At 41.1% G+C, this 24,573-nt stretch overlaps 1 protein-coding gene across 3 annotated transcripts in view; it reads left to right on the top strand.

The window, feature by feature from the left end:
* Nucleotides 1-24,573, top strand: part of LOC142373141 (uncharacterized) — a 40,926-nt gene that overhangs the window by 1,260 nt on the left and 15,093 nt on the right. The window contains exons 2-4 of one of the 3 annotated variants that reach the window (XM_075456227.1): nt 2,076-2,175; nt 5,532-9,278; nt 11,682-11,756. In XM_075456227.1, the coding sequence (XP_075312342.1) occupies nt 6,331-9,278; nt 11,682-11,756 (3,023 nt within the window). In that variant the 5' untranslated portion in view covers nt 2,076-2,175; nt 5,532-6,330. The remainder of the gene's footprint in view (nt 1-2,075; nt 2,176-5,531; nt 9,279-11,681; nt 11,757-24,573) is intronic. The other 2 variants (XM_075456228.1, XM_075456226.1) reach the window with 2 other exon arrangements.

Genomic DNA, 24,573 nt, shown 5'->3' with positions numbered 1-24,573 from the left:
ATAAGCGTATCATTTTGCAGATTACGCCCAAGTCATGTGTGAAATCATCAACGTATTTCCATAAACTTAACACTCTTTAAGATTATGATAACGCAATATAGCTTATTACAATTTGTGCTTCAATTCATGTTTCTCTGTTGGTCACACACTTGACTTAAGTGTAGTTGCACAAGAACACTGCACGCATGCACACATACACATATATGGAATCACCACAGCCAGGTACACATTTGCACACACACGCCTTTGCTTTGTGAAGGAACAATATCTGTCGCCACACAAGTCTTTCCTCTCTTTCTCTCTCACTCCCACTCTATATCGCTGTATCTTTCTTCTCATCTTATCTCATCGGCGTATATTTTAAATTGTCAGCTATCTCTATAGTCAGCACACATTGCTTATAAATCTGCTGTCTATCTCCACTTAATTTTCTCCCTTTTACCTAACAGCAGTTAAAGTACCCATCTCTTATTCTATTACTTTCATTCTTTTTTCTTTCCACACTCTAAGAGCCCATCTGTCTGCCGGTCAGGTGCTGGGCCGACAGCAACTTGGCTTTATAGGTAACACAGTATGATATACTCTTGGGACATTGATGAGGACAGGGACGCTGCTGCGCTGTTGAAAGAATAACCCCCAGGGAGTGGACTGCGCTGTTCATGAAGCATCCTGCTGTGCAGTGGACATGTCAGTTCAACCACCTGTTCTATTCTGCTGCTGAGAATTCACACAGAGAGACCTTCGGAATTTCTAACTTGTCTGAAACCTGTGGCAATATATCGAAAAGATCAATGCAAAAGGAAGGGCATAAATAAGTTAACCAGCTAGTGAAACAAGACAGTTTGGCTGAAAATGAGCGTTGGAAAGAAATACACTTTACGTTGGCTTTATTTAGCAACCAAACGTCCTCAGATTTGCTCGCAGTTGCTTTAGTATGCTGATCACAATCCACTGGCCTACATTTAAGGATTTAATATTGGGAGGATTTTGGTCAAAACAGGACAGATGGAACAAATTATTTCTGGCACTCACACTCCCTCCTTGAAGGACACTGGAACAAATGTGGTGGCCACAATGTCCTCTTCACTAACAAGACAGCTAATTCATGTTTTAAACACTTTTCAAACAACAAGAGTTTAAACTAACATACTGTACAAAATTCAAATGAGAGCAAAAACATTAGAGTTCTATAAAAAGTTATCTGACGTTGATGGCACAAGAATAAGTTCTTATTATCATAATTTTTTTTTTTACTTTGCAAGTGCAACAACCTGTCCAGGTCTTGATATATGAACCTTTTAAGCTCTTTCCAGACCTCTAAATTCCATCTCTTTTCATTATCTGTTTACATAGATTTAAAAAAATTGGGAGGTGGAAAGGAATTAGCACGCTTATCACGATAGAAGCGATAGAACTAACCAGCACGAGAGAGCGATATCTGTTGTATGCCACTAGGGGTAAACAGAGGCAATTTTGTAAATAAAACACAGACATATTGTTTATGTTATAGCTAACCAAACCAATAACCCACAACTGACGTGTTGAAAATGCCTTTGATTAAGTTTTATCTTTATTTTTTGAGGTGTCAGTTGCACTTGATCAAGCACAAGCACGAAGCCCAATAAAATAAATATATTCTGAAGAAGAATGGGTCAAGGGCCCAGTAGCATTACATTTCGGTCCCTAACTTCTATATCACCATAAACACTTCGGCTAGTGATATCATTGTCATGGTAGGTCACAAGTTTTCCACAACATGGAGAAGAAGTGTGCAGCAGAAGAAGGCAATATGCCCTCATGATTATTTCTGAGACATAACCACAACGCTTTGCTGGCTAACCGTGAACAAACAGTGGCTGTAAACGAAAAATTCTAAACAAACGCTTAACAACTGCCAACACCAACACATGCACTCCCTCTACAACTTCTAATTGTGGACTTTGTTAGTTGTTAAAAGTCCTCAGCCTACAGTATACCATGAAAGCATAGATCGCTACCCTGTGTGTAGACAAGCAAAATAAGTGCTGAGTGGGAGCAAGAATGTGTTGTAGTTTTATTGTGTTCCCTTGTCCCAGAATAATGAGTTGGTGCAGCTGTGGAGGATAAGCTACATATCTGCGATGACAACTAAGAATGATTCCTGAAACAAGAGATGAATGCAGCTGGAATCAAGAGGTCAGACGCTTCATCGTTCAGCCTTGGGTGTTTACCATTTGAGCAAATCTTCCCTTTAATTGAACAAATATCTCCTTTTGTATAGGTGGTTTATACAGAACTTCTACAGCAGCTATTGCGTGTTGAAATACGGCAGAAATGACAATTGTTGTGTGCACTGTATTAACTCAGATTAACAAGTGAAGTAATGTGATTTATTTTTGTTTGTTTAATTTGATTTGCTGTTAAGCATCATCAGAATTAAAATGTCATCAGTGAGATGCTGCTACATCAACCGCTGTGTTTCCTGCTTCTGTGTGGTATGAGAAGAGCTTACTTTCTAAAACAAGTAAAGATAATGCATTTAGTTGCTATAATTAGATATTGGCCTATCACTCCATGATGTTTAATAACAATTTGATCTTGGGCAATGTTTGATTCCTGCTTAAACATTGCTTATGTATGCATCTGTATCTGTTTTACAGAGAAATGTTTGTGCACACAAAGTCTTTTAAGAGCTTACGTGTGCATTTTTTAATGTCCTTGCTGGTTTTATTGTATCAAACAAAATGAAACACCCCCCTGTGTGAGACATTTGCGGCGCTGTGCTGTACACACTGCTTACCTAACAAAGTAGGCATCTACAGGCAACTCCCAAGGAGGTATTTGTGAATTGGAGATCTCTTTTGACAAGAGCGCACAAACACCACAGCGGCTCATGCCCGTTTGCAAAAGCTGTGAGAGCTGACTGTGTTGTAAATTTCTCTGACAGAGCGCAGGTATAACTCTTACCCTCTTTGTGCTCACAGGGCCAATAACTGATCATATAGCTTTTCTTAGTTCCTCTCCAGTTCCCCCTTAAATGCCCTGACACACTGATGCTCCTGATTTACCACTTCACTGAACCCTAACCATGACATTTCCTCTGCTTCTAGTGGTTGTTCCCTCCTGCTTTGCACCTTGTTCCCCTACCTCTGTGAGTCTGTCTCCCTCTGCGCCCTCTCCCTCTTACTTATTCAGATTCCCACCCTTCTCGGCTTGCTGTGTCTCATAGCATCTCTAAATATAACCAAGCATGTCTACCTCCTCTCCTTCCTCTTCCTCTTTCTGCCTCCTCCTCATCTCAGTCCTGTCTGACAAATTTAGGCATGCCTAGACAATCCAGTCTGACGTGACTTTACATAACAATTCAATCCACAACACCTTCCACCTTCTCAGCACACTGAGACCCAAAGGTGTGTTATTGCCATGGATGCAATTCTCAACATCCCTGTAGGACAGGCTCAGAATATTATTACATCTGCGAAACCACAGACTTCACTTCTTGTATTTTGAATGCATAAGACAGGTTTCTCAGAGTCAGCATGGCTTAGAACAGGAAGATCTGATGTGACCTTAGCATTACCATCAAACACACACAGCCCTAAAGCCACACATACAGGAGAGAAGATAGAAGCCTGTATTCATAGTAAAAATCTTCTAACAGACGTAGGCAGGAAGCAAGGAGACTAGAGTAAATCTTAGATAATAACCGCAAAGAATTATGACCCTTGCTGGTATTATGCCGTTGCACACCTTCGTCCTCTTGCCTGGTGATTTATCTCTTCTCTGCCAATAAAGCTCAACATGGAAATGTCACATGTGGGAAAGTGCTGGCCTCAGTCCCAGGAGCGAGCCCATGCAGCATTAAGAAGGTCTGGATTCATTAAACTGTCAGCGTAAATTTTGATCTGAGGGTAGTTTGCGGAACAAGAGGGAGAAACTGTGGAGAGGAAGCAGCGAGAGAGATTGCAGCAGAGTTAGTGGTGGTGGAGGGGGAAAGGAAAATGTGAATGACGGGGGTGAAACAGGAAAAATAGGTTCGGAGAGAAGAAAGATAGAAAGAAGGCACGCTCAGGGTGACACCCCACAGAATGAGTGAAGGTAATGGTCCTGCAGCGTGTAGCTGAAACTCAGGAAAATCTGTCTGGGTGAAGGTTGTAAGTAGAGCGCTTTTTCCAAGAAATGGTTAGGAAGACTGATGACCGGAATGAAATGGGATATTAATGGAAAAAAACAGGAGTGGAAGCATGATTTTATCAAGGAAGAACTGAAAGGAAAATCACTATCAAGTGGGCAGTGTAGATCGAAGCAGGTGAAATTTAAGATGAAGTTAAACCTTAGCTTTTGTTATATGTCTTTGTAGTGCCAGATTTCAGTCCTCTGAGAAAATACGTACCATTACCCAGAGTGATTTGGACTCTTATGTGATTCATAGTTAAGAAGCTCATCTGTATACACTGCAGTGATAAGAAAGTGAAATGAGAAGGAATTCTGTGGCTTGTTTCTTAATCCATTATGGTTGATATTTCCCCTCAAGGCTCTGTCTGCTGTGGCTGTAATTATAATTAATCCTAATAATGCTGTTTTTAAAGAGGTTGATGTAAAGGCACGGTTGTGACAAAGATCCTCCTCTTCAGAGCTGCAGAAAGGAGAGAAAGCAAAGAAAAACAGTGGATGTAAATAGAAGTGGCAGCCCCTCGAGTATCTCTCTCCCTAAATAACCTGGGAGTTGTGAAGAAGTCACTAATTACCCCTCCCACAGGAGATAAGAGTAAGACCAGTCACACTCGCACCCAGAATTAGTGCATGTAGGCTTGTCAGTGTCAGGGGCTATCATGGGGAGAAAACAAGGAACAGATCCATAGATCCTGTAAGGCAAATGACAGCGTCATGCCTGATTGCCAGAACCACCGTCAGGAAGTGGAAGTGATATATGCATATCAAAAACAAGCCACATAATCAGAGTGACGAGAGCATACAACCAACCACAGCATGGCGGACAGACTGTCGCAAAGTGACCAGATGAATCAGAGAGGATGTCACCATGGCAGATCATCAAGGACTGATAACAGGGCTACAGACTGTTAAAACATGGAGGAAAAGAAAAATCTGCAAGACACATACACACACAGAGAATATGATAACAGTCACACTGTGTTCCCAGGAGCTGGAATAACACTGAACTCTGCTGCTGCTGCTTCTTTAACAATAGCTAATGAAAGACAGGAAAATCAAACAGACATAAAATATAAATATCCCCCTCAGCCAATGTGAATAGGCCTTAATTACAATCCGTTTTCACTTGTTTTAAGTGTATTTTTCTCTGCTGCTTTTCTTTTGCTACCTTCAGCTCTTCACTACTTTTTCTTTACTGATGTATTCTTCTCCCCCACTGTGTTTGCCCTGCTCTCATGCAATTCAAAATAGCTGCCTATATTATATCTTCCTCTTTAACCCAAGGAACAAGACATGATGTTATATTCGAAATGCAATAATATGGAGATAGTTATAGTCTCTTACTCCTTAAATTTCTCTTTGTTTTCTTCACTCTTCAGGAGCTTCCGCCGTCTTCAGCCATGACAGAATGAGCCACTGAGAGAAGAGCAGACAAAAGAAAGAGAGAGAAAGTGACAAAAATCCGAAGGGAAAGAGTGGAGGCTAAATGAAAAGTTCCAAAAGACAGGCCATTATGGGGAAGCACTCGAGCCCATCCCATGCCTTGGCCATTCGATCTCCTGAGGGCTCAGGGGACAAAGCAGGTGGAGAAAAAGAAGCTGCCAAGTAGACGAGCCAAAGGATGGACAGAATGCCTGTCTGCTTATTTGCATTTATTGTCTCTGGCCTTGTTAAGAGTTCATCTTCCTGGAAGGTTAAATAGAAATGGGAATAGAAGGTAAAATTGCACAACTTCAGAAGACATGAAACAGTACGAACGTGAACATTTTAAGAATATTTGAAGCTGCATATTTTTATTTTTGTACAAGCAAAGGTAGAGATCCATTTTTTTCTGCAGAGGTTATCATTAATTACTTTCTGTGCTTGATATTGCTTAACCTTGACCTGTGGATAAAGTAGTTTATCCTTTCTTGAGGACAATCTTTATTGCAAATGAGGATGTACAGATAAGCTATAACAGCTATACACAATCCTATAAAGGGACAGCTATAAACCAGTCCATTCTGGGATGATACTGAAACGCATTCGATCAATTGTGTAGATCTCTCATTGTTGTAATGAACAGATAGTAATGGAGAGATCACTTTCCTTGTTGACGCACTAACAAAACAAGCCTTTTGCAACTACAAACTGCCTGCAGAGTTTGTGGATGTTGGGGGAAGGAGAGAAGCCAGAGAAATGGTGAGCAAAGAGCCCAACCACTTGCTCACAGGCCAAACCAACGGCAAGAGCACCTTGGCAGACAAGCTGCCCGTTACAATGACTGTACGCTCTGTGCTGCTCAATCGAGACTCTCCAGATATTGAGAGTCGCCTCAAGCGGCGCCGCAACCGTACCCACCAGGTTCGCTTTAAAGACTTGGAGGATGGCAGCAGCAGCAGTGGCAACAGTGGAACAGGTGAAAATAATGGTCATCAAAGGCCTGCCACAGACTGTGACAGCCCTCATCCTCTTCGCAAACACAATAGCAAGTTCCCCCAGGCATGGACTGACAGGCCGCTTACTGAGGGTCTACCTGGCCAAACTTCTGTTGTTGGGGCTGTACGTGGGGACATGGCCAGTACCATAGAAAAGGTTGCAGCTTTTTTAGCCCGGGCTCCACCTCATCCATTGACACCTGGTCCCACACGTCGATGCTGGGCACCACCACAAACTAACTCCCTAACTTTGCCAATGACACGCAGACCCAGTACGAGCACCAGCACAGGCATCCAGACCTCCCCATGCCTCAGAAAACATCAGTCTCTTTCTTCCACCCACACACGTAGCCACAGCATTGGAGACTCAGTTGGTGTGGATGGGGATGACGAACATGACTCTCAAGATGAATATCTTACACACAACCGTGTGTTGTTGCCTGGGTCCAAAGATCAGAAAAGACCTCCGGCCACCGGGGATAGAACTGTGGTGGAACGAAGGTCTAAAGCATCAAGGACAGATAATAAGTCAGCTGTTAATGTAAAAACTTCAAGACACAGCTGCCCACCTTCTGTCCTTCAAAGCACTGAGCCATGTTACTGCTCATCCATGTCCTGCCGAGATGGCCCCAAGCGTCAGGGAAGCAGCACTCCCTCAGTGGTCAGGAGGAGAAAGCGACTAAACAGGACAACAAGTGATCCTGGAAAGGAAGTGAATTACTGCACCACTCCTTCACAGACTGAAAGCCCATGTCCATCCCCTCCACCTTCAAATACCAAACTCTGTACTACTCAAGTTCAAACTGAAAGCCCCTTCGCACCTCCAAATTCAAAGTACTGCACCACCCTCATTCAAACTGAGAATCAACATCAGTCTCCACCTTTGAGTGACGAACAATGCACAACCCAAGTTCAAATCAACAGCTCTTGTCCAACCCTACCTCCTGATGCTGAGCAGTGCGCCACTAAAATACAAACAGACTCCCCCTGTCACTCTCCTCCAAATCATGAACCATGCACTACGCAGACAAAGACTTGCAGCTCCTTTGCTTCCCCACCACTGACTGTATCACCCAGCTCAGAGCAAATTCAGTCTAACAGTCCACCTGCAATTCAAAACCCTCCCACTGCTGAAATTAAGACTGTGCCTTACTGTACTTCTCCCCCACCTACAAGTGCACCGGTACAACCCCCCGAAGACTGCACTAAGCCACCTTGCTCCTCTCCTTCCAAGCCACCGAGCAACACCCTTTCTCCATCCCACACCCATTCCTTTTCTTCCTCCACCACTGCAACTACTGTTACCCAAAACCCAATCCCTTATTATACTGTTGTGTCGCCACCAACAACCCCCAGCACTGCTACTCTCTGCTCTACTCTTACTTCAACTGCACCAACATGCCCCACACAAAACCGCTCCTCCCCTATGCCAAACGCAATACCATGCTCTTCCTTAACCTGCTCAAACCCTACGCCAACTATTTTAACTCCTTGTGATCCTACCAAACACCTCATCACTTCCCCAAATATTACACATCAGCAAACATCAGGTGCATTGAATGCCACACCTTCCACAACTCTAACACCCTGTACATTTGTGACTCAAACAGCCCTGTCTTGCACATCCATATCATACTACACAACCACACATCCAGCTGGTCCCCATGTGCCTCACTTAAATTCAACCTCACCCTCATATGCCACAGTCATACAAACTGTATCTCACTGTAACATCCCATGTCAAGCTCTGCAAGGTAACTCCTCGGTCAACACGGGCATATCCCCTTATTCTTCGCCAGTCCCAAAACTAAAATCTTGCACTTCCCCACCTCCACTTGTGAAAACCTTTGTGTCAACTCTTCAGAATGCTCAAAATTGTCCAACACCAACTAAAGCTGTTCCTCTATACTCTTCCACATTTCGTGCTGCACCACCATACACACCCCCCTCTCAGGCCCCCTACAATGCTCAGGATAAGAGGGGCATTCGACTCCCACCTCCTCCCCCACCACCTCCACCCTACACACCACGGAAAAAGGGAAGTGAGCCACAAGGTCCTGCGGTCCGAACACCCATGCTCAGGGCAGAGAACAAGGCCAGCGAGAAAGATAAAGAAAGGGAGAAGGAGAAAAAAGAGGATATGAAATGTATGAACTCGCCCAAGCTCTGTGAAAGAGCCAGCTCTCTGAAGCACAGAGCTCAAACCCCGCCAGTCGCTGTGATGAAAGGAGAGAGGCACTCTTCTGCTTCCTCCCCTGCCAAGGCCTGTTTTAAGCCCAGCTGTCTTAGCTCAGCCCAGGCTCAGCTTGGGGTGCTACACAAAATGCTCTGCTCAGGAGCCAATGCTAGGCCCAACACACCAAACAGCCAACACACTCTTCCTCAAAACCAGCAGGGTTGCTCTGGAGCTAGGGGCTGCTCTGTGTCTGGGGAGCGACCTGTAGCTGGACCCCTGACTCCCACCCAAGCTGACACTCTAAGACAGGTCCAGGAAATTCTGGGAGGGTTGATGTCGGGGGCCAGGTGTAAACTGGACCCAGCGAGGGTGACTGAAAAGCTCTTGAGTCCCAACGGACCCCTGCATGATATACGTAGCCTGCAGAACCAGCTCCATAGTTTGGAGGGGGTCCTGGAGACGAGCCAGAACACCATTAAGGTCCTGTTGGATGTCATTCAAGACCTTGAGAAGAAGGAAGCAGAGAGAGATGGGTGAGTAGAACAGCCATTTTCACCTAATTGGTTTGAGGACAGTTCTAACCCCAGATCAAACTAGATTATTTCAACTATATGTCCTGATATGTATGGAACAGTAGATATTATGGAAAAGCTCTTGAGTAGAGTTAAACTTACTTCTGAGTCAGCTTATTCAACATTACATGAGTGGAAGGTGAGGTGTATGGACCCACAGGCAAAATGGGGCCCAAGGCACATGAGGAAATCTGAACTGAGTTCATTGAGTCCACAGACAAAATGGACGAACCAGAGTTTAATGAGTCCACAGCTGGTTAATTTCAAGACGCCTCCGCGCGTCTCCGTGCAAGACACTAAGATACACTGAAAAACAAGTCCTTGCATTACCAAATAAGATTTGATGAGACATTCGTACAGTCAGACCATATCTTTTGGCTTAACGCCTGGACATGTGGCCTTGAATCTTCTTTAAAAGTAAGGGACTATCTCTCCAAGAGCAGAAAGGGTTTCATAGGGCTATTGGACACAGACTTTCTCCAGAAGATGCATCTTTCTGTAAATTAGACACGAACCTGACGACCGAAATAAAGATTTCTTTTGTTCGACTGAGTTCTTGTCAGCAGACTCTTTCATCACTCATTTCTGTACCGGTTTGACGATTCTCCTCTATCAAATTCACTTCAAAGGTTATAGATTAACCCCAGGACTTCAATTTTAGGGGATTTTCCACAGAAGTAAATATGATCCAGGACTACAGTGCTGTTCTTTGCGTTACATGCCCAATGTGGTGTTCAATGGGGGAGTTACCAGTTGAGTGAAAGTACGACAGCCAAGGGTTAAATCAAGAGTTTTGAAAGGGGCTTGTTTGGGTCCAAATGTAGTGCGAAAGCCCTTGGCCAAGATTGGAGCTATCACACATTTGAAGTTGTAAATGTAAAATGACTGGAACCCTCAGACCAACAGAGATGTAAACTCAGTGCCTCTCTGCCTAGGGCCAAGTGCCATCTGGTAATCTTTACCATTCAGTATTCCCCTAGCCCTATAGATTGCAAGATGAAAAAGAAAAAGGGAGGTAAAGAAGAACAAATTGTGGAACAGTGTAAATTATGAGAATCTGCTTTTTTGGAGACTTGGAAAGCAAATGTCGGCATGTAGCCTAAGTGCCTGCTGTTTTATTTGAAGACAGTTAATTTTTCTACCGAGGATCTGGTTCAGTTTGCTGAAACAAATGAGAGATAAACGTGATATCACGATTGCAGCTTTGCACTAAAAGATTGTCTCCTCTCTTCTGGAATAGACAATTGGGAAGTTGGAGGCAGATTATTCTTCACCAAAAAGGGAATACCCACAGCCCAGTGCTAATCATGTGCTTTGAATATTACAGATAGATGGTTGTTGTGCCTGAGCTCTGCTGTGAGGCAGCTCCTCTATTTATAGCCAATCACGGTATTGTGAGCATTGTAAATACAAAGCTATGTAGACAGGACAAAATGTAAATTGTGTTAGAATGAAGGCAAGTTCAGTGAATTGGCTAAAACAGCTGGTTGAGTGATGGAAAGAGAGAAAGAAATACTATATTGAATGCTGTAGTTATTTCTATAAAGTCTCATATCAGTCATGCAAGTCTCAACTTGTAGTATGCTAAAGAATTTATGTCAAGTCAGACCACAGGGAGCTTTTTAGGACTTGGTTGCACCCACTTTGCAGCCGCTCTTTCCTCATGCACGTGTGTAACATCCAGGGGATTGATGAAAATCAACATTTGGCTGTTGCCATGTTGGTGGTTTCAAATGCTCCATGCGTCTTAGTGTAAACCCTTTACCGAACCCATCGTTCTTTAATTAATCTGCTTCCTACGTCGTAAGCTACTTAGTGATTTCTCTCGTCTTATCGCACCAAAATAGTACATACATGATGAGGGGATTAGAAAATTCTTGGATAGGAAACGATCCGCACAGATGGATGTGTGTCTATGAATCCAAGGAGGCTTGTCAGATATCTGTGCAGCATTATCCAAATCACGGAGGTAACACCAGTGCCAGCACTATACTTTGCAGACATGTTAACATGTAACTGAACGGCCTTCTGCCTCATAAAGTGACACATCTTGCGTGTTCTGTATTAGAATTCAACCATTGGTCTCATGCTTGGAGACTTGACTTTCACCTCATAAGCATTATTTTATGCCTGGAGTGACACAGTGAGTCATGGTTTATGTAACAGACCGAGCCAGTTGGAGGGTGTATCGTTCATTCAGAAATGATCAAGGGGGATTTCAGGGGAGAGATCGCAGGGATGTGTTACCAAGAAATTCTGTCCTACAAAGGAACCTGAATATGTCTTTATGGGCTCACGCAAAACACAAACATACCAAACATGCCCCTTATACCCCTGATATGTCATCTCTGTACTTTTCAACAGAAGACATTCCTACAGAACCGGACAGGACATTGAAAACTGTGGGACCTGCAGGGACTGTGCCTGCATCATCTACAGGTATGTAGATGCATGCATGTGTGGATTCCTGCATACTTATCGTCTGCTTTTTCCACGTGAGCACTAGGAGCACAGAGCTTTTCTCGGTGTGCAGTTGTGTGCATCGTGCTGTCATTTTGCATCACATCAGTTTTGGAGGTTCAGTTTTATGGCTTGGTAGGATTGTCATTCTGCTCTGTGTGACAGCACAGCCGGATGCAGCACTTTTAGTATGGCAACTCACTGCCTAAATACCACTCCGTGTTTGATTGCTGAACACAGTTATTAAAGATGTATTAAGACTTATCACGCATATCCTCTTGCTCTCAAATTTAATGAGGTGAACAACAGCACAGATGTACCATTCCACACACATACACACACAACTGCATTAGTCATTCTGCTTTAGGATTCAAATTGAAATCTGTCATCAAACAGAAGAAAAGTGTGTATTGCTATGAAACTCCATTCTCTTAGTTGTAAATGTTTAAACTTTAAAGAGACTCTGGCAAATGACGAAGAGATATAAAACAGTATAGGAATAAGAGGGATAAGAGGAGTGCTTAGCATTAAAGCACTACTCTGATGATTAAAACTTTTATGTAAACACCTTGGAGGCATTATATTACTCCAATTATGTCATAAATCTAAGAAACCATGACTCAATTAACAAGCCAAGATCCATCATCCATCTTTTAAATATGGACTGGAGCTGAGAAATGTGGAATGTCCACACTTCAGACTCATTGCTAACCTACTCAGTCATTTATTATTCATTACATTGGATCGCTAATAAGGTGTTTCTTGCCGCTGCAACATATCCTCAACCCCATTACAAACAAACAATATTATAGCTGAAGTTCAGTCACTCTAAACCACATAAATGATTCCATCAAAGTACCATCTTAGTACCATCTGTTTATGCTCAGTCATTTATTTATGCTGTATAAACCTGTGTAAACCTCCTCAGTCAAGACACAAAGAAAAGCAGAAAGACAGTGGGGGAGGACAAGAAGAAAAGCAGTTGAGGATAAGAGAGTGGGGAGGGAAAAAAAGGAAATAAATTTGAAAAAAATAAATTAAAGGGATCTGAGAGAAAAGATTTGAGATTCAGAAATGGAACAAGAGAAAGAGAAAGCAGGGGGAGAAGAAGCCCACAAAGAAGATGATTCATTCAGAAACTAAATACCGCTTCATCTTGAGAGATTAGATTATTACTGCTCAGGAATGTCACCATGAAGCAGCAATAGCTCCTCATCTTGAGGTAAGGGAATAAGAGATGTTATTCTCGTATGTTTTACTATATCATCATGTTTTTCTCCCAGGAGGCTGGTCTAAAACATTTCACTTAACATTACAGTGCACAGTTGACATCACAAGTCACAGATTTATGGTCAAAAGGGGACTTATCACTCAATCATCTGTCAAGTCGACGGGTCTCTTTAATGTGTGACAGGAGGATTTTCCTGGGAGGGAGATTCTCTTTTCTTTTATAAGAGAATTTGGCAGCAATAGAAAAACATGTGAAGAGAAAGTGGAGTCTGAAAATGAATGAGTAATAGGAAAGCCTCAGAATCTGACAAGGCAGATTCCATCAATTAAAATGCTGCTTGAAATCTTAGTCCTCAAAGAAAAAGCACAGCTCAGCATACCACACACTGTCAATCTACTTGGGAAGCCCAGTCAGGAGTATATCCAGAAAATATAATTTCATATTTCTTTGCAAACATACTCATCTTTGACCAGTAAGCTTCAAAGAGATTTGACCTGAGCCAATCTAATGCCCCAGAGATTTACTGAGGTCAAATCAGCTATAGTGCAGTAAAAACTCTGGATAACAACTAAAAGAGCGAGAGAAGTCTCAACTGAAACTTTAAAAAAAAGATAAATTCACCTAAGGCCACAGTTTTCTTTCAGCTATCTTCCAGCTTTTTGTTCTGGTTTTCAAGTGGGGTTGGGTTCGGTGTGTGTGTGACAGCTGGCACACTCATAGCATATGTCGTCCCAACCAGACTGTTCAAAGAGGCTGTAAGCAACAACATGCTTCATCTCACCCAATCAGACTTTTTTGCAAAAACTGCTTCCTTTCAGTTATTTGGCTTGTCTGCTTCCACCGCTTCAAAACCAAAATAATCCCCAAAAAGAGACCTTTGATTCTTCTGCACTCCACTACAGCATTTATGCTCCGGCTTCTGTTTGTTCTGCAATTGACTCTACTCAAGGGCTCTGGTGAGGGGAAAATTAGAGGAGAGTTTAACTTAAATTTTGAAAATGTGTCTTAATGGATAGCTTTACGACCCAAACTCGCTAGCCTAGATTCAAAGAAAAACATGGCATTGTCATGTAACAGAAAATTATGTTTTCATTTATCTCATAGCCTATGGGGTGGGACCCAGCAACCTGCAATTCAGAAAGAGGATGTTTTGATGCTACAGTTTATTACAGGGTCAGTTTGAATGCAAACCCTGATGTTTTCTGAATCTAACCCCTCTGGTTTTTAATACCTAAACTTAAACAAGTAGTCGTGACTAAATGCAATTTCAAAGTGAAGCTACTTTAAGGCAAGATTGAGTCCTTGTCTGCTCTATCCCAGCAGAGTGGGAACAATCTTTTAGTGCAAAGCTGCGATCACATTATCACATCTATCCCTCATTTGTTTCTGTGAACTGAACCAGATCCTCGGTAGAAAAATTAACTGTCTTTAAATTAAAACAGCAGGCACTTAGGCCACTTGCTGGCATTTACTGTCCAAGGCTCCAAAAAGCACTCTCATAATTTGCACTGTCAAATAATTTGTTCTTCTTTACCTCCTTTTTTCCTCTCCATTTTCCTATCTATAGGGCCAGGGGAATACTGAATAGCAAAGATTACCAGATGGCACTCGACCCTAGCTAGAGAGGCATTACAAGCCCTGAGTTTACATCTCTGTTAGTCTGAGGGTTCCAGTCATTTTGTATTTACAACTTCAAATGTGGCTCTTATCTTGGCCAAGAGCATTAACACTAGATTTGGACCCAAACGAGCCCCTTTCAAAACTCTTGATTTAACCCTTGGCTGTCATACCTTCACTCTACTGATAACTCTTTGAACACCACCTTGGGCATGTGAGGTAAACCACTTGGCAGTTGGCACCATCTTCCACCACATTCAGCCTCTGGGAGTTTTGAGCCTATTGAGTACGATGAAACTCAAACAATTTCACAAAATGCTGTGGCACTGTGCTACTCTAGCATCTAGTTTTTGTAGTTTTTTTTTTTTAAGTTGCCTGAAAAACAGAAAAAATTACATCTGTGAACTCCAAAATTTTGATTAAATTTACATGGCTATTTCAAGTTTTGCTGTGAGACTTGGTTGCACCCACCACCTAAGACCTTTTAATAACGACTGGGCTGTCCAGGAACAAATTCTGGGACAATTTTTTTTCCCTCACTTTGCCTGTGGTTTTTCATGTAAATTCAATCACTGAGCTCACTGCTGTGTGTTAACAGTTGTACATATGAGTGAAATAATATAACCAGTTTCATTTCTAATTGAACATGTTCATAGCTGAGTTGATGAAAATTATTAAGCAATTTTACATTTAAGTGTTCAAAATTACTGTTACATACCCTAAATTTGAAATGTGGTAAATATATGGTAAATTTCAAATTTGTTTTAATACAAACACAGCAAATATGAATACTGAATGCTCTGCACATCTGTAATGAAGACAATAATAGATCCAAGAATGATAAAATAACATTACCACTTTCAGTTTGAATGCGACCCAAATTTTTGTAGAATTAAAGGATGAATTACATGTTTTACTGAAAAAGAAGAAATTTGAAGAGAGAACAAGACATTTAATTTTAAGTACGTGAAAGAAACGCAAGAAATATTTATTATGTCTATTCATTTAAAGAAACAGGAAAACACCCAAACATGATAATGACAATAACATGACATGAAATACAGAGAAATGATAATACAAATGCATTCAGCATGTCACTGTGTGTTTGCACACATCACTTTGTTCTCCAGTTACTCAGAAAATCTTTCAGGGCAAAGCTTGTATAAAAATGCTAATGACACTTTGAGCATGCAAATGCAGATACTAGTGACTACAGAGTCTAACATTTTGAACATTTAGTACCCATCCAAGACTCATAAATGAGTGCCTTATTTGTTCTGCTTCTTAAGTTCTGATATTACAGGAAGAACAATGCCCAATGTATCTCATTTTATTCATTAACTCCATATTAATACGTGAATCTGACTGTGTGGATGGGCAGGAGTGTTAATTAATGAGTGGAATTGTGACTTTTGTTATTCTTTTCAGTAATAACAAATGTGCTGTATGGAACAAAGAAGGGAGGTCTAACGAGGAGCTGTTGTGCTTAATCCCTGCGGAGTGTGCAGAGACAGCAGCCTAATCAGATCTGTATTCGGCTGCTTTATCTCGGCAACTGCTCTGTCTATTGCTCGATCACGCATTTCGCTGGAGGAGTTCAATGGGCCGCCACTCTAAGATGAATTAATGACTCTCTTGACCATACGTTTGCAGCTAAACTTAAGTCCACTAAGGTTTTTTTCCTTTTCCTTTAAACACGATCCGTCATCGCCTTCACTGAACAGCAGATAATTGAGAAAAAAAAGACTGCTGAGAAAGCATTCTTGTTCTAGCTCTCTTTATGGTTAGCTGACTGCTATATGTTGCCTCATTCTACACTTTTTGTATTGTTTTTCTTCTATTCCTTTAATTTACGATAATTTTGCCTCTTCACATCAGTGATATCCATATGTATGCCAGGCGCAGTGGTGGCGGTGTAGGGTGGAGGATTCTTCCTCTGAGTCTCCAAGACTGGTAGGATGAAGGCTATAGACAGATCCAGTGGGAAGGGCTTGAGACAAACATTTTGTGACAGCGCCTACAGTAACAACTCATCACTCCCCATTCCTAACACACCAATCATGAATCAGCACTTCCTGATGCACATCCCTACTGACACAACATTGCATGACAGACCACAGAGTGAGTTGGTGGAGCATAAGAGACGAGACTGGGACTGGGAAAGGATACTGGACTGACTTCTCCTTCATCTCCAATATCTACATCTTTTTTCCCCACCATCTGTCCCTGATGTTGTCCGCTGAGTCTCCTGCCCCCTTCTTTTGTAACTCCACAGTGCAGTGAAATATTTATTCACATAAAAAATTAATCCCACTGCTTTTAAAAGATTTCAAAAAGTAATAATAGTATTAAAGGAGACCTGGAGACATCTCCTCGTTGGTTCGGCATGGGTGAAGGATGGCTCCCAGAAGTATTTGTCCAATAGATGAAGATGATAGAGCGGCACTGCTTGGATGATTAAACATATAGTGCAATACAAGATGCCTTTCAGAGAGTGTTAATTGTTTGTGTTTGAAAATTTGAAGCCCCGGCATAAAAACCCTTAAAAACTAAAGCAGACTGAAAGATAAACGGACAAACAAAGACAAGTGACACATAAAAGAGGAAAATTCAGTCTGCGACGAAAGCAATTGTGATCCCCCAAATCCAGACAGGTTCCCCATCACTCTTTTGTCATTACACAAGTCCAAAATAGAGCCAAACGAACAAACAGAAAACTAAAAACTATGAGGCGGCGCATATTTTTATGTTGTCGTTTAAGTTTATCAAACATGCACTCATATGACTGAACCTATCTGAACAGTCATTTTAATTTGACCATTTAAATCCCTTTCCAGTGTCTAAAAAATAAACATTTGCATTACATCAATCATTTGCAATACATCAATCCATATTAACAGAAAATGAACCTTTCGATCCATTTAGGATGTTTTCACAAAAAAAATGTCCAAGTTCTGCACTTTTTTACACTTCCAACTTATATTGTCCATAAGTTTGATTCTGAAGTCCCAAATGTGCAAAATCCTTTGTGTACGCGAGCTCTCTCTTGCGTCTCTTACACATTTCCCTCAGTCTGACAAAATATCTACTGACCCAAGTGTGTCATAAGGTCTCTAAGCTGCAAAAAAAATGTACATCCTAAGATATAAACAGTATACTTTTTTCATCTATACCATTTTAAGATTTTGGTGGCCTTTCTGGGGCACATTGTGGTAGAAAGATAGTATCTCTTGATGATAAGGAAAACAGTATGCACAGAAATGCAGTGCTGTGGCACTTTCATCTGTCACACAGAGGTGAGCTGGTGTACGGTGCTGCAGTGAAGCATTATTTTCTAAAGCGTTCTTTATGAGTCTGATGGAAAATGAGCTCCATTGTCTCTGTAGTGTGTCATGGAGGAGGTGGGAGGGATTGTCTATGATGGAGAGCAGTTTGTTGAATGACCTCGTGTTCCTCGCTGACATGCCACCAGGTTCAAACCGATGATAGTTCAACCTCAGAAATATGTTTTTCTTCCTTTCCTTTTTTTGGTGCTTCTTATGATGGCTTTTTCGTTTTTATAGGAAAACACAGTAGAATTACATCTGAGAGTTTGCTGTCGCTGTCAATTTTGCTGCATTCTGTCTGTCAGAGCACTAACGCCAGAAGACATGTATGAAAATCCTAAGCGACAAATAAAAGGAGTCCTGACCCTCTTCTCCAGGACAAAGACACTTTTCCCCCTAAACATTTCATTGTAAAATATCGAACAACATCATTTTAAATAATATGCAGTGAATGTATTTGTGCCAATTACAGATGCAAAAACAATGTCAAATAAAGTTTTGATATATTACATCACCTATTTGATTCTTACAATGGTTTGAACTGCCTGACAGGTTCTGATGCTGCATTCGATTGACTGTGGAAGTGGGATGCTGGAAATTAACATGTTATCATTACAGGTTGTTTTTAATGTTCAAAGTGGGGAAAACAACACATTTGCGGACGCAAAGGTTTATTGCTTTGCTGTTAATAACAAATGGTCATCATAGTTGGTTAAATAAAAAAGTTGATTGTCATAGCAACTACTACTTATTAGTAGGGCTGGGCAACGATTACAATTTTTAATCTAATTAATTACATGATTTCCCTGATTAATCACGATTAATCGCATTTGTACGCAAAATACAAAAATTAATTAAAAAAAAAAAAATTAATTTTCGTAAATATTTTTGTATTTTAAAAAGATATATATAAATAAATAAAACCTGCGTTAAAGCGCGATAAAATATTTATTGGCGTTAAATGATTAACGAGTTAACTTATTAGTGCAAAATCAACTTTTACCCTCCTCCCTAAAATCAATTTATAAGATGTATATATAGTATAGATTTTTTACCAATACATACAAGCAAGATTGTGCCAGCAAGATTGTGCCAAAATAAACATACAACGTTGATTACGGTTGGTGTATCATGGTCCAAACCTGCAAGAGGGAATAAGAAGTAGATTTGTCGTGTTGCCTGTGTGAAACAAGCTTTTATTTAAATCAAACGGTGAACATAACCTCATCTTTGCATCCTCCATTCAGTCTATTTTCCATCAGGTTGAAATATTTTTCAAATCTAGCCGCTTTAAATGATAAACTATAAAACCTTGGCTCTGATTAAAAAAACGAATCCCTCTCATCCGTGAGAGCGCACAATTTGCTTAATTAAATCCTGCTTTCTATCCTTTCTTTGATTATATTATCATCATGAAATCAAGGATTGTATTATGCTTGGAAGCATCATTACGGTGTAGTTCAGTCGAGGTGGATACTATATATTCATACATTTTTATATTCCTTTTCACTCACAGAGTGAGTTTATTATTTTCCTGCTTCTCTAAATGTATTTAAAGTTCTTGTACATCTTCCAATACATCTCATACCTTCAGGAACTCATTTAAGTTAATTTTTTTCCAACAAATGTGGATGGCGTCATGCAGACAATGGTGTAACGTTTTCTACTTATTCCATTTAATTTAGTCGATAGCATAAGCATCAATTTTGTATTCGCAGTTAAACATTTTGAGTGTGACCTTCTGTACATCTGTCAAACTGTGAATGACTAAACAAGAAACTGTGGAAAAGGGGGGAATATTCTTAAGTGGAGAACCTTGTAAGAATATTGTAAAGTGTCTTTGCTTTCACTCAACTCAGTGTTAAGAGCTATATGGGCAGTGGTATGTGGAGCCCTAATCCTGCCCTCTATAATAGGCCTCTGTCTCCTCATCTCCAGAGCACTACCTCTCAGCTTGGCGTCATGTTTCCTTTCACCAGCTTTGAATCACATCTCTCATGTGGTCCAGAAGGGTGTAGCAGTCCAATTCAAGTTCTCTCCACATGGTCCTAACACGATCCCTATGCCAATGACAGCTCCTCATTGTCCTGGCTTTATCCTGAGGAATATGCCATTTCAGACATCAGAAAGAGGCAGCTTTTCCATTAGATTGCTTGAGTCACTTCCACAGCCCCTCCCCCCTTCTTTGACGTTTTCACTGCTGTGAATAGAAATACATTTCACACCTAAATGGGGATGAGAAGAAGTGGTTCAAACTGGCAGCTCTGGGCTGGGTATAGGAGCAGCAGGAAAAAAAGGTGAGAGGAGCATCATGAAAGAGGAGGTGAGTAGAAAAGATTGCCAAGGCAGCTAATTACAGCTTTGGTTTCCCCTTTCCTTTTAGTTTAATGAGCTAGAACCTAAAGTTTTCTTTGAGCAGTTTACTCTGGGCAACCAAAATCTGGACAACAGTAAGGAAATGAGCAGAAATATGTCCAAAATAAATCAGTGCCCTTGTGTGCACACATTCAGCCGAGCTTCTCTGAAACACAGTGATGTGTGAGCAAATTATAGATGAACTTCTCATGTTCACAGTCGGGATATTTCTGAACCTGTATCTTGCCTCCAGTCTTTCATTAAACATTGACACTTCTCTGCCATTATCATAACAGTGAGAAAAAAAGAGATGAACGAAGAGAATACAAAATGAATTCTGGAGAATATATAGGGGTTGCGTGAAAGGAAGGGAGAGAGGCAGATCTGTGTGTGAAGAGGCAGTGAAGTAGAGCAGACAGAGCAATGAAACACAAGGTGATATATTACAGTGACAAAAGAACTAGTATGTGTGTGTTTGTGTAAAAGAGGGAGAGAAGGCAAGAGATTACAAAAGAAAAAAACCCTTAAAAAAATTCTGACAGCCCAGTATCTTGGGGAGATATTCCCCAATTAGTCTTTTCTGCATTTATAGATGTACATGCACTGTTTAAGTTCAGTCTCAGTACAGAGGTTTTTGTTTGTCGTATTTGTAAGAACGGTGTAAGCTCAGGTTAACCAGTTCAGAGTGTATTAAGGCTCAAAGTCATTAAAGATGTGGTCACTTTGAGTGGTAAGAGAGTGCTGTGGCTGTTAACTAAAGGATGTGTTCTTGAGTTCTCAGTCAGGCCTATGCCTTGCATGTCACTTCTTGCTATAATAACTATGTCGGCTCTGAAATGCAAAACACAAAAGTGAAAATGCTTCTAAATTTTCACTTTACAGAAAAAGGTAGGGACAACAGTTCGTCCTTTGTGATTGGACAGAACCCAAGTGTGTTGCAAAAGGTCAATGTCATTTCATGTTTGTAGTGTGTACCACCTTCTAGTGTGTCCCCTTGAGGCCATGACACATAGAACATCTGACTGTTCAGGAACTGTCAGTGAGAGGGACCATTCAGTTCAGTGTAGCTTGAGAATTTATGGTTTTTCCTACTTAGTGTGGTTTTGCTAAAAATGCAATTATTTTGATCTGAAATGTTTTTCATGTCTTTCCATAAGACTGAGTTGTAAAAACAGGTGCGAGGGAGTTCATCCCACTCCCACAATGCCATGTCTGCTGTAAGTGGCCATTATCATTCAGACGCATATGTCTGTGATTTTGATCAAAATGACTGTATGTGGAGAAGCATAGCATTCTAAAAAGTTTCTATTGTATGCAAACTGAATGCATTGTAGTGTGAAAACATATTTGAACACCCCCCCCCCCCACACTAATTATCTTAAGCTGTCATTGCGCATAGTTACTGCTGCTGGCAGGAATGACCTCCTGTACTGTTCTGTTTTCAGTGGAGCTGAAGAAACCTTTGACTAAATACACTTCATTGTTTCAAAGCTATGTTATTTAGTGGGTGGGCAGTATTGTCCATTGTGTTCATCAACTTGTGCGGCATTATTCTTTGCATGATCAGCTCCAGGGTCTCCAGAGCAGTCCCCAGCACAGAGCCAGCTTGCTTTATCAGTTTACTCTGTTTCTTTGAGTCGCTGACTGTGATGCTGCCGCCCCCAAATATTTCCTTTACAAGCTGGTGGGGACAAAAACAGAGCCATAAGATGTTCAAGAGACTGATTCTGCTGGAAACAAACAAACAACAACAAAAAAATAAAAATAAATTCTGAGTCTCGGGTAAAGAATGATATATGGTTTATCGATGCTTAAAAGAAAGAAGATAAGCGGCACAAATCTTAGACCTCAGGCTTTCAAAAACAATCAAGGTGCCGGTCAATCCTTAAATCCCTTCAGTTAGTCACCGGTAAGACATGATGCCCTCACTATAGAGCCTGGTTTGCTTTAAGCCCGATGTTTTAAATTGCCAGGTTGTCCATAACTGACAGGAAATTGATCCAACCATAACCAGCTCTCTTTTTTATTGTTCATCGTCACAGACAGAGAAACCGAGAGAGACAGAGATGAATAGAAACTGATAGAAAGACAAAAGGAAAGATTAATTGCTGTTCTGTTCTCAGTTTATCTGGATATGAAAGATTTTCATCTCTCAAAAGAAAGATTTGTCAGATTTGTGACTCTGACCTTTTGCTAACAACCCTGTCCGAGCTTTCAGACCTGTATGGATTTAAGTGTTTGAGTATTTGTGTGCGTGCGTGTGTGTGTGTGTGCACGCTCACAGCCTCCCCCGTGGATGAAGCTGATAATGGAGAAGTGGTTTGTGTGAAATGTGTAAAGGGCAGGGCACGTAGTTCTTCTGCAGTAATCCATCTTTACTTCAGGGCTAAGCAGTGGAGCAACAGGCATCTCGCAGGGGAAAGGGAGGAAATACACCGTCGGCTTCACTCTTATTCACATGAAGCTACACATATGCTATGCAGATTTTCCCAGCAAGAAAACAAAAAAAAAGAAATGAAGAGGATTATTTATGCCATACACACTTTTTGTTGCGCTGGTGACACTGGGAAAAAAAAAACAGACTGAGGGGTTTGAAACATGTTAGCTGTGCATATATTTAAAAACACGTTTGTCTCAGGCCATTCACTGGAGACGTGAAACCATAAAATTGTTATGTTCTCACAAATGTGTATCCATCCACTCATGAGTTTGTTTATGCAAGGAATGCCTAGTGTGAAAATGGAGGGAGAGGGAGACACACCAAGGAATGAAGGAGAGTGAAAACCCTTGTTCATACTGTTTGGCAATAATCACCGAGCCGAACTCGTGCCAGCAGTGAGAGCCAGATGGTGCCCATCACAATTGTGCCTTGTCTTTTCAACAGGGAGGAGAGGGAAATATCAAGAGTGGCATGTGGAACAGGGAAGTGCAGCCTAATGTGGATGATGTGTCATATAAATACTAATCACAGTAGAATCCCACCCACAGCTAAATTAGATCCCCAAAACTCATCCACTAGCACCCACTCTCAATCTTCTCCCGACTTGGCAGTGTGCCTCTGTCATTATCAGAGATGATCAATAGATGCGATATTAAATGCTAACCTGAGATTTTATTCTCCACTTATCATGGGTCCCAATCTATAAAAGAGGGCCATCTGTGGCAACATCATCTCTATGAAGGATAAATACACCAGTCACTATAGTTTGTGGGTCAGTTATTAAAACTGTTGCAAGTTGCCAGAGAGTGGGAATTCCCTTTGGCTTTCACAAAGGGACATTAACTTAATGGTATGTGACAAAATTCAACTTTTCAACCCCTTGAACGGGTACATGGGCGGCAAAACAAAGGCAAACTTTTTGTAGCATTATAGCATCACTCTCTGTGTAACAGGGGCCGGTGACTGCTCCTTACACATTTACTGATGCAGAATAACACCATTCAATTTTGTTAGCACTGCCTTTTGAATCAGTCTTTTAACACAAATCCAAAAATGTATGGAATTATATATGGTATTTAGGGCCCCTGAATTAAGAATGTTGGCTTACTGGTTACATTTGCCCTGCATATTGCACCTGATGTACGCATAGTATTAACGTCAGAGAATGTGCACAACCAATGCTCCAAAAGAAGGCAATATACACATACTGTGAGGTAGCCATCAACAACACACGGACATGTACTTGAGAGCAAGTATTTTCTTGACCTTGAAGAAGAACCAAGGCATCATTACAATGATCAATATGCGTTTGAGCTTTTGAAAACAATCGTGGGGTGGCTGTGGCTTGAGAAGTTAAAAGAGTAATGGTTTATAGTGGTTTAGTGGTATAGTGGTTTTATATAAAAGGCTTTACATGAACAGTGAACTGCGAGTGAGCGATGTTTCTGCAATGTGACAGAGAGGATAAAACCCAGAGTATGCTGACCCATCCATCCACGCCAACCTCTTCCCTGTGCAGATGCCACCTATTTGCTATTTTACACCTGACCTGTCATAAAAACCACAGCTTACAGTGAAATGTAACTATTACTATTGTTATCACCGTATGGAAGTAACATACACAGTATATAAGAGGTTAACAAAGGGTACCATGACATCAACCATCAGTTTGTGAAGTTCTGAAAAAAGTGTTTATTAGAATAGTTTAAATCATAAATCAAAACAGTGTTCATGTACCTCATATCTATCCTGGCCTGTCTTCTTTAAACATCTCAAAAGCTTGGACAGTGGTTTTCATTATCTATCTTGTAACATGATTCCTTTGAG

Source organism: Odontesthes bonariensis, chromosome 22 (genome assembly GCF_027942865.1).
Source record: "Odontesthes bonariensis isolate fOdoBon6 chromosome 22, fOdoBon6.hap1, whole genome shotgun sequence".
Lineage (NCBI taxonomy): Eukaryota > Metazoa > Chordata > Actinopteri > Atheriniformes > Atherinopsidae > Odontesthes > Odontesthes bonariensis.
This window is presented reverse-complemented; position numbering and strand designations above follow the sequence as displayed.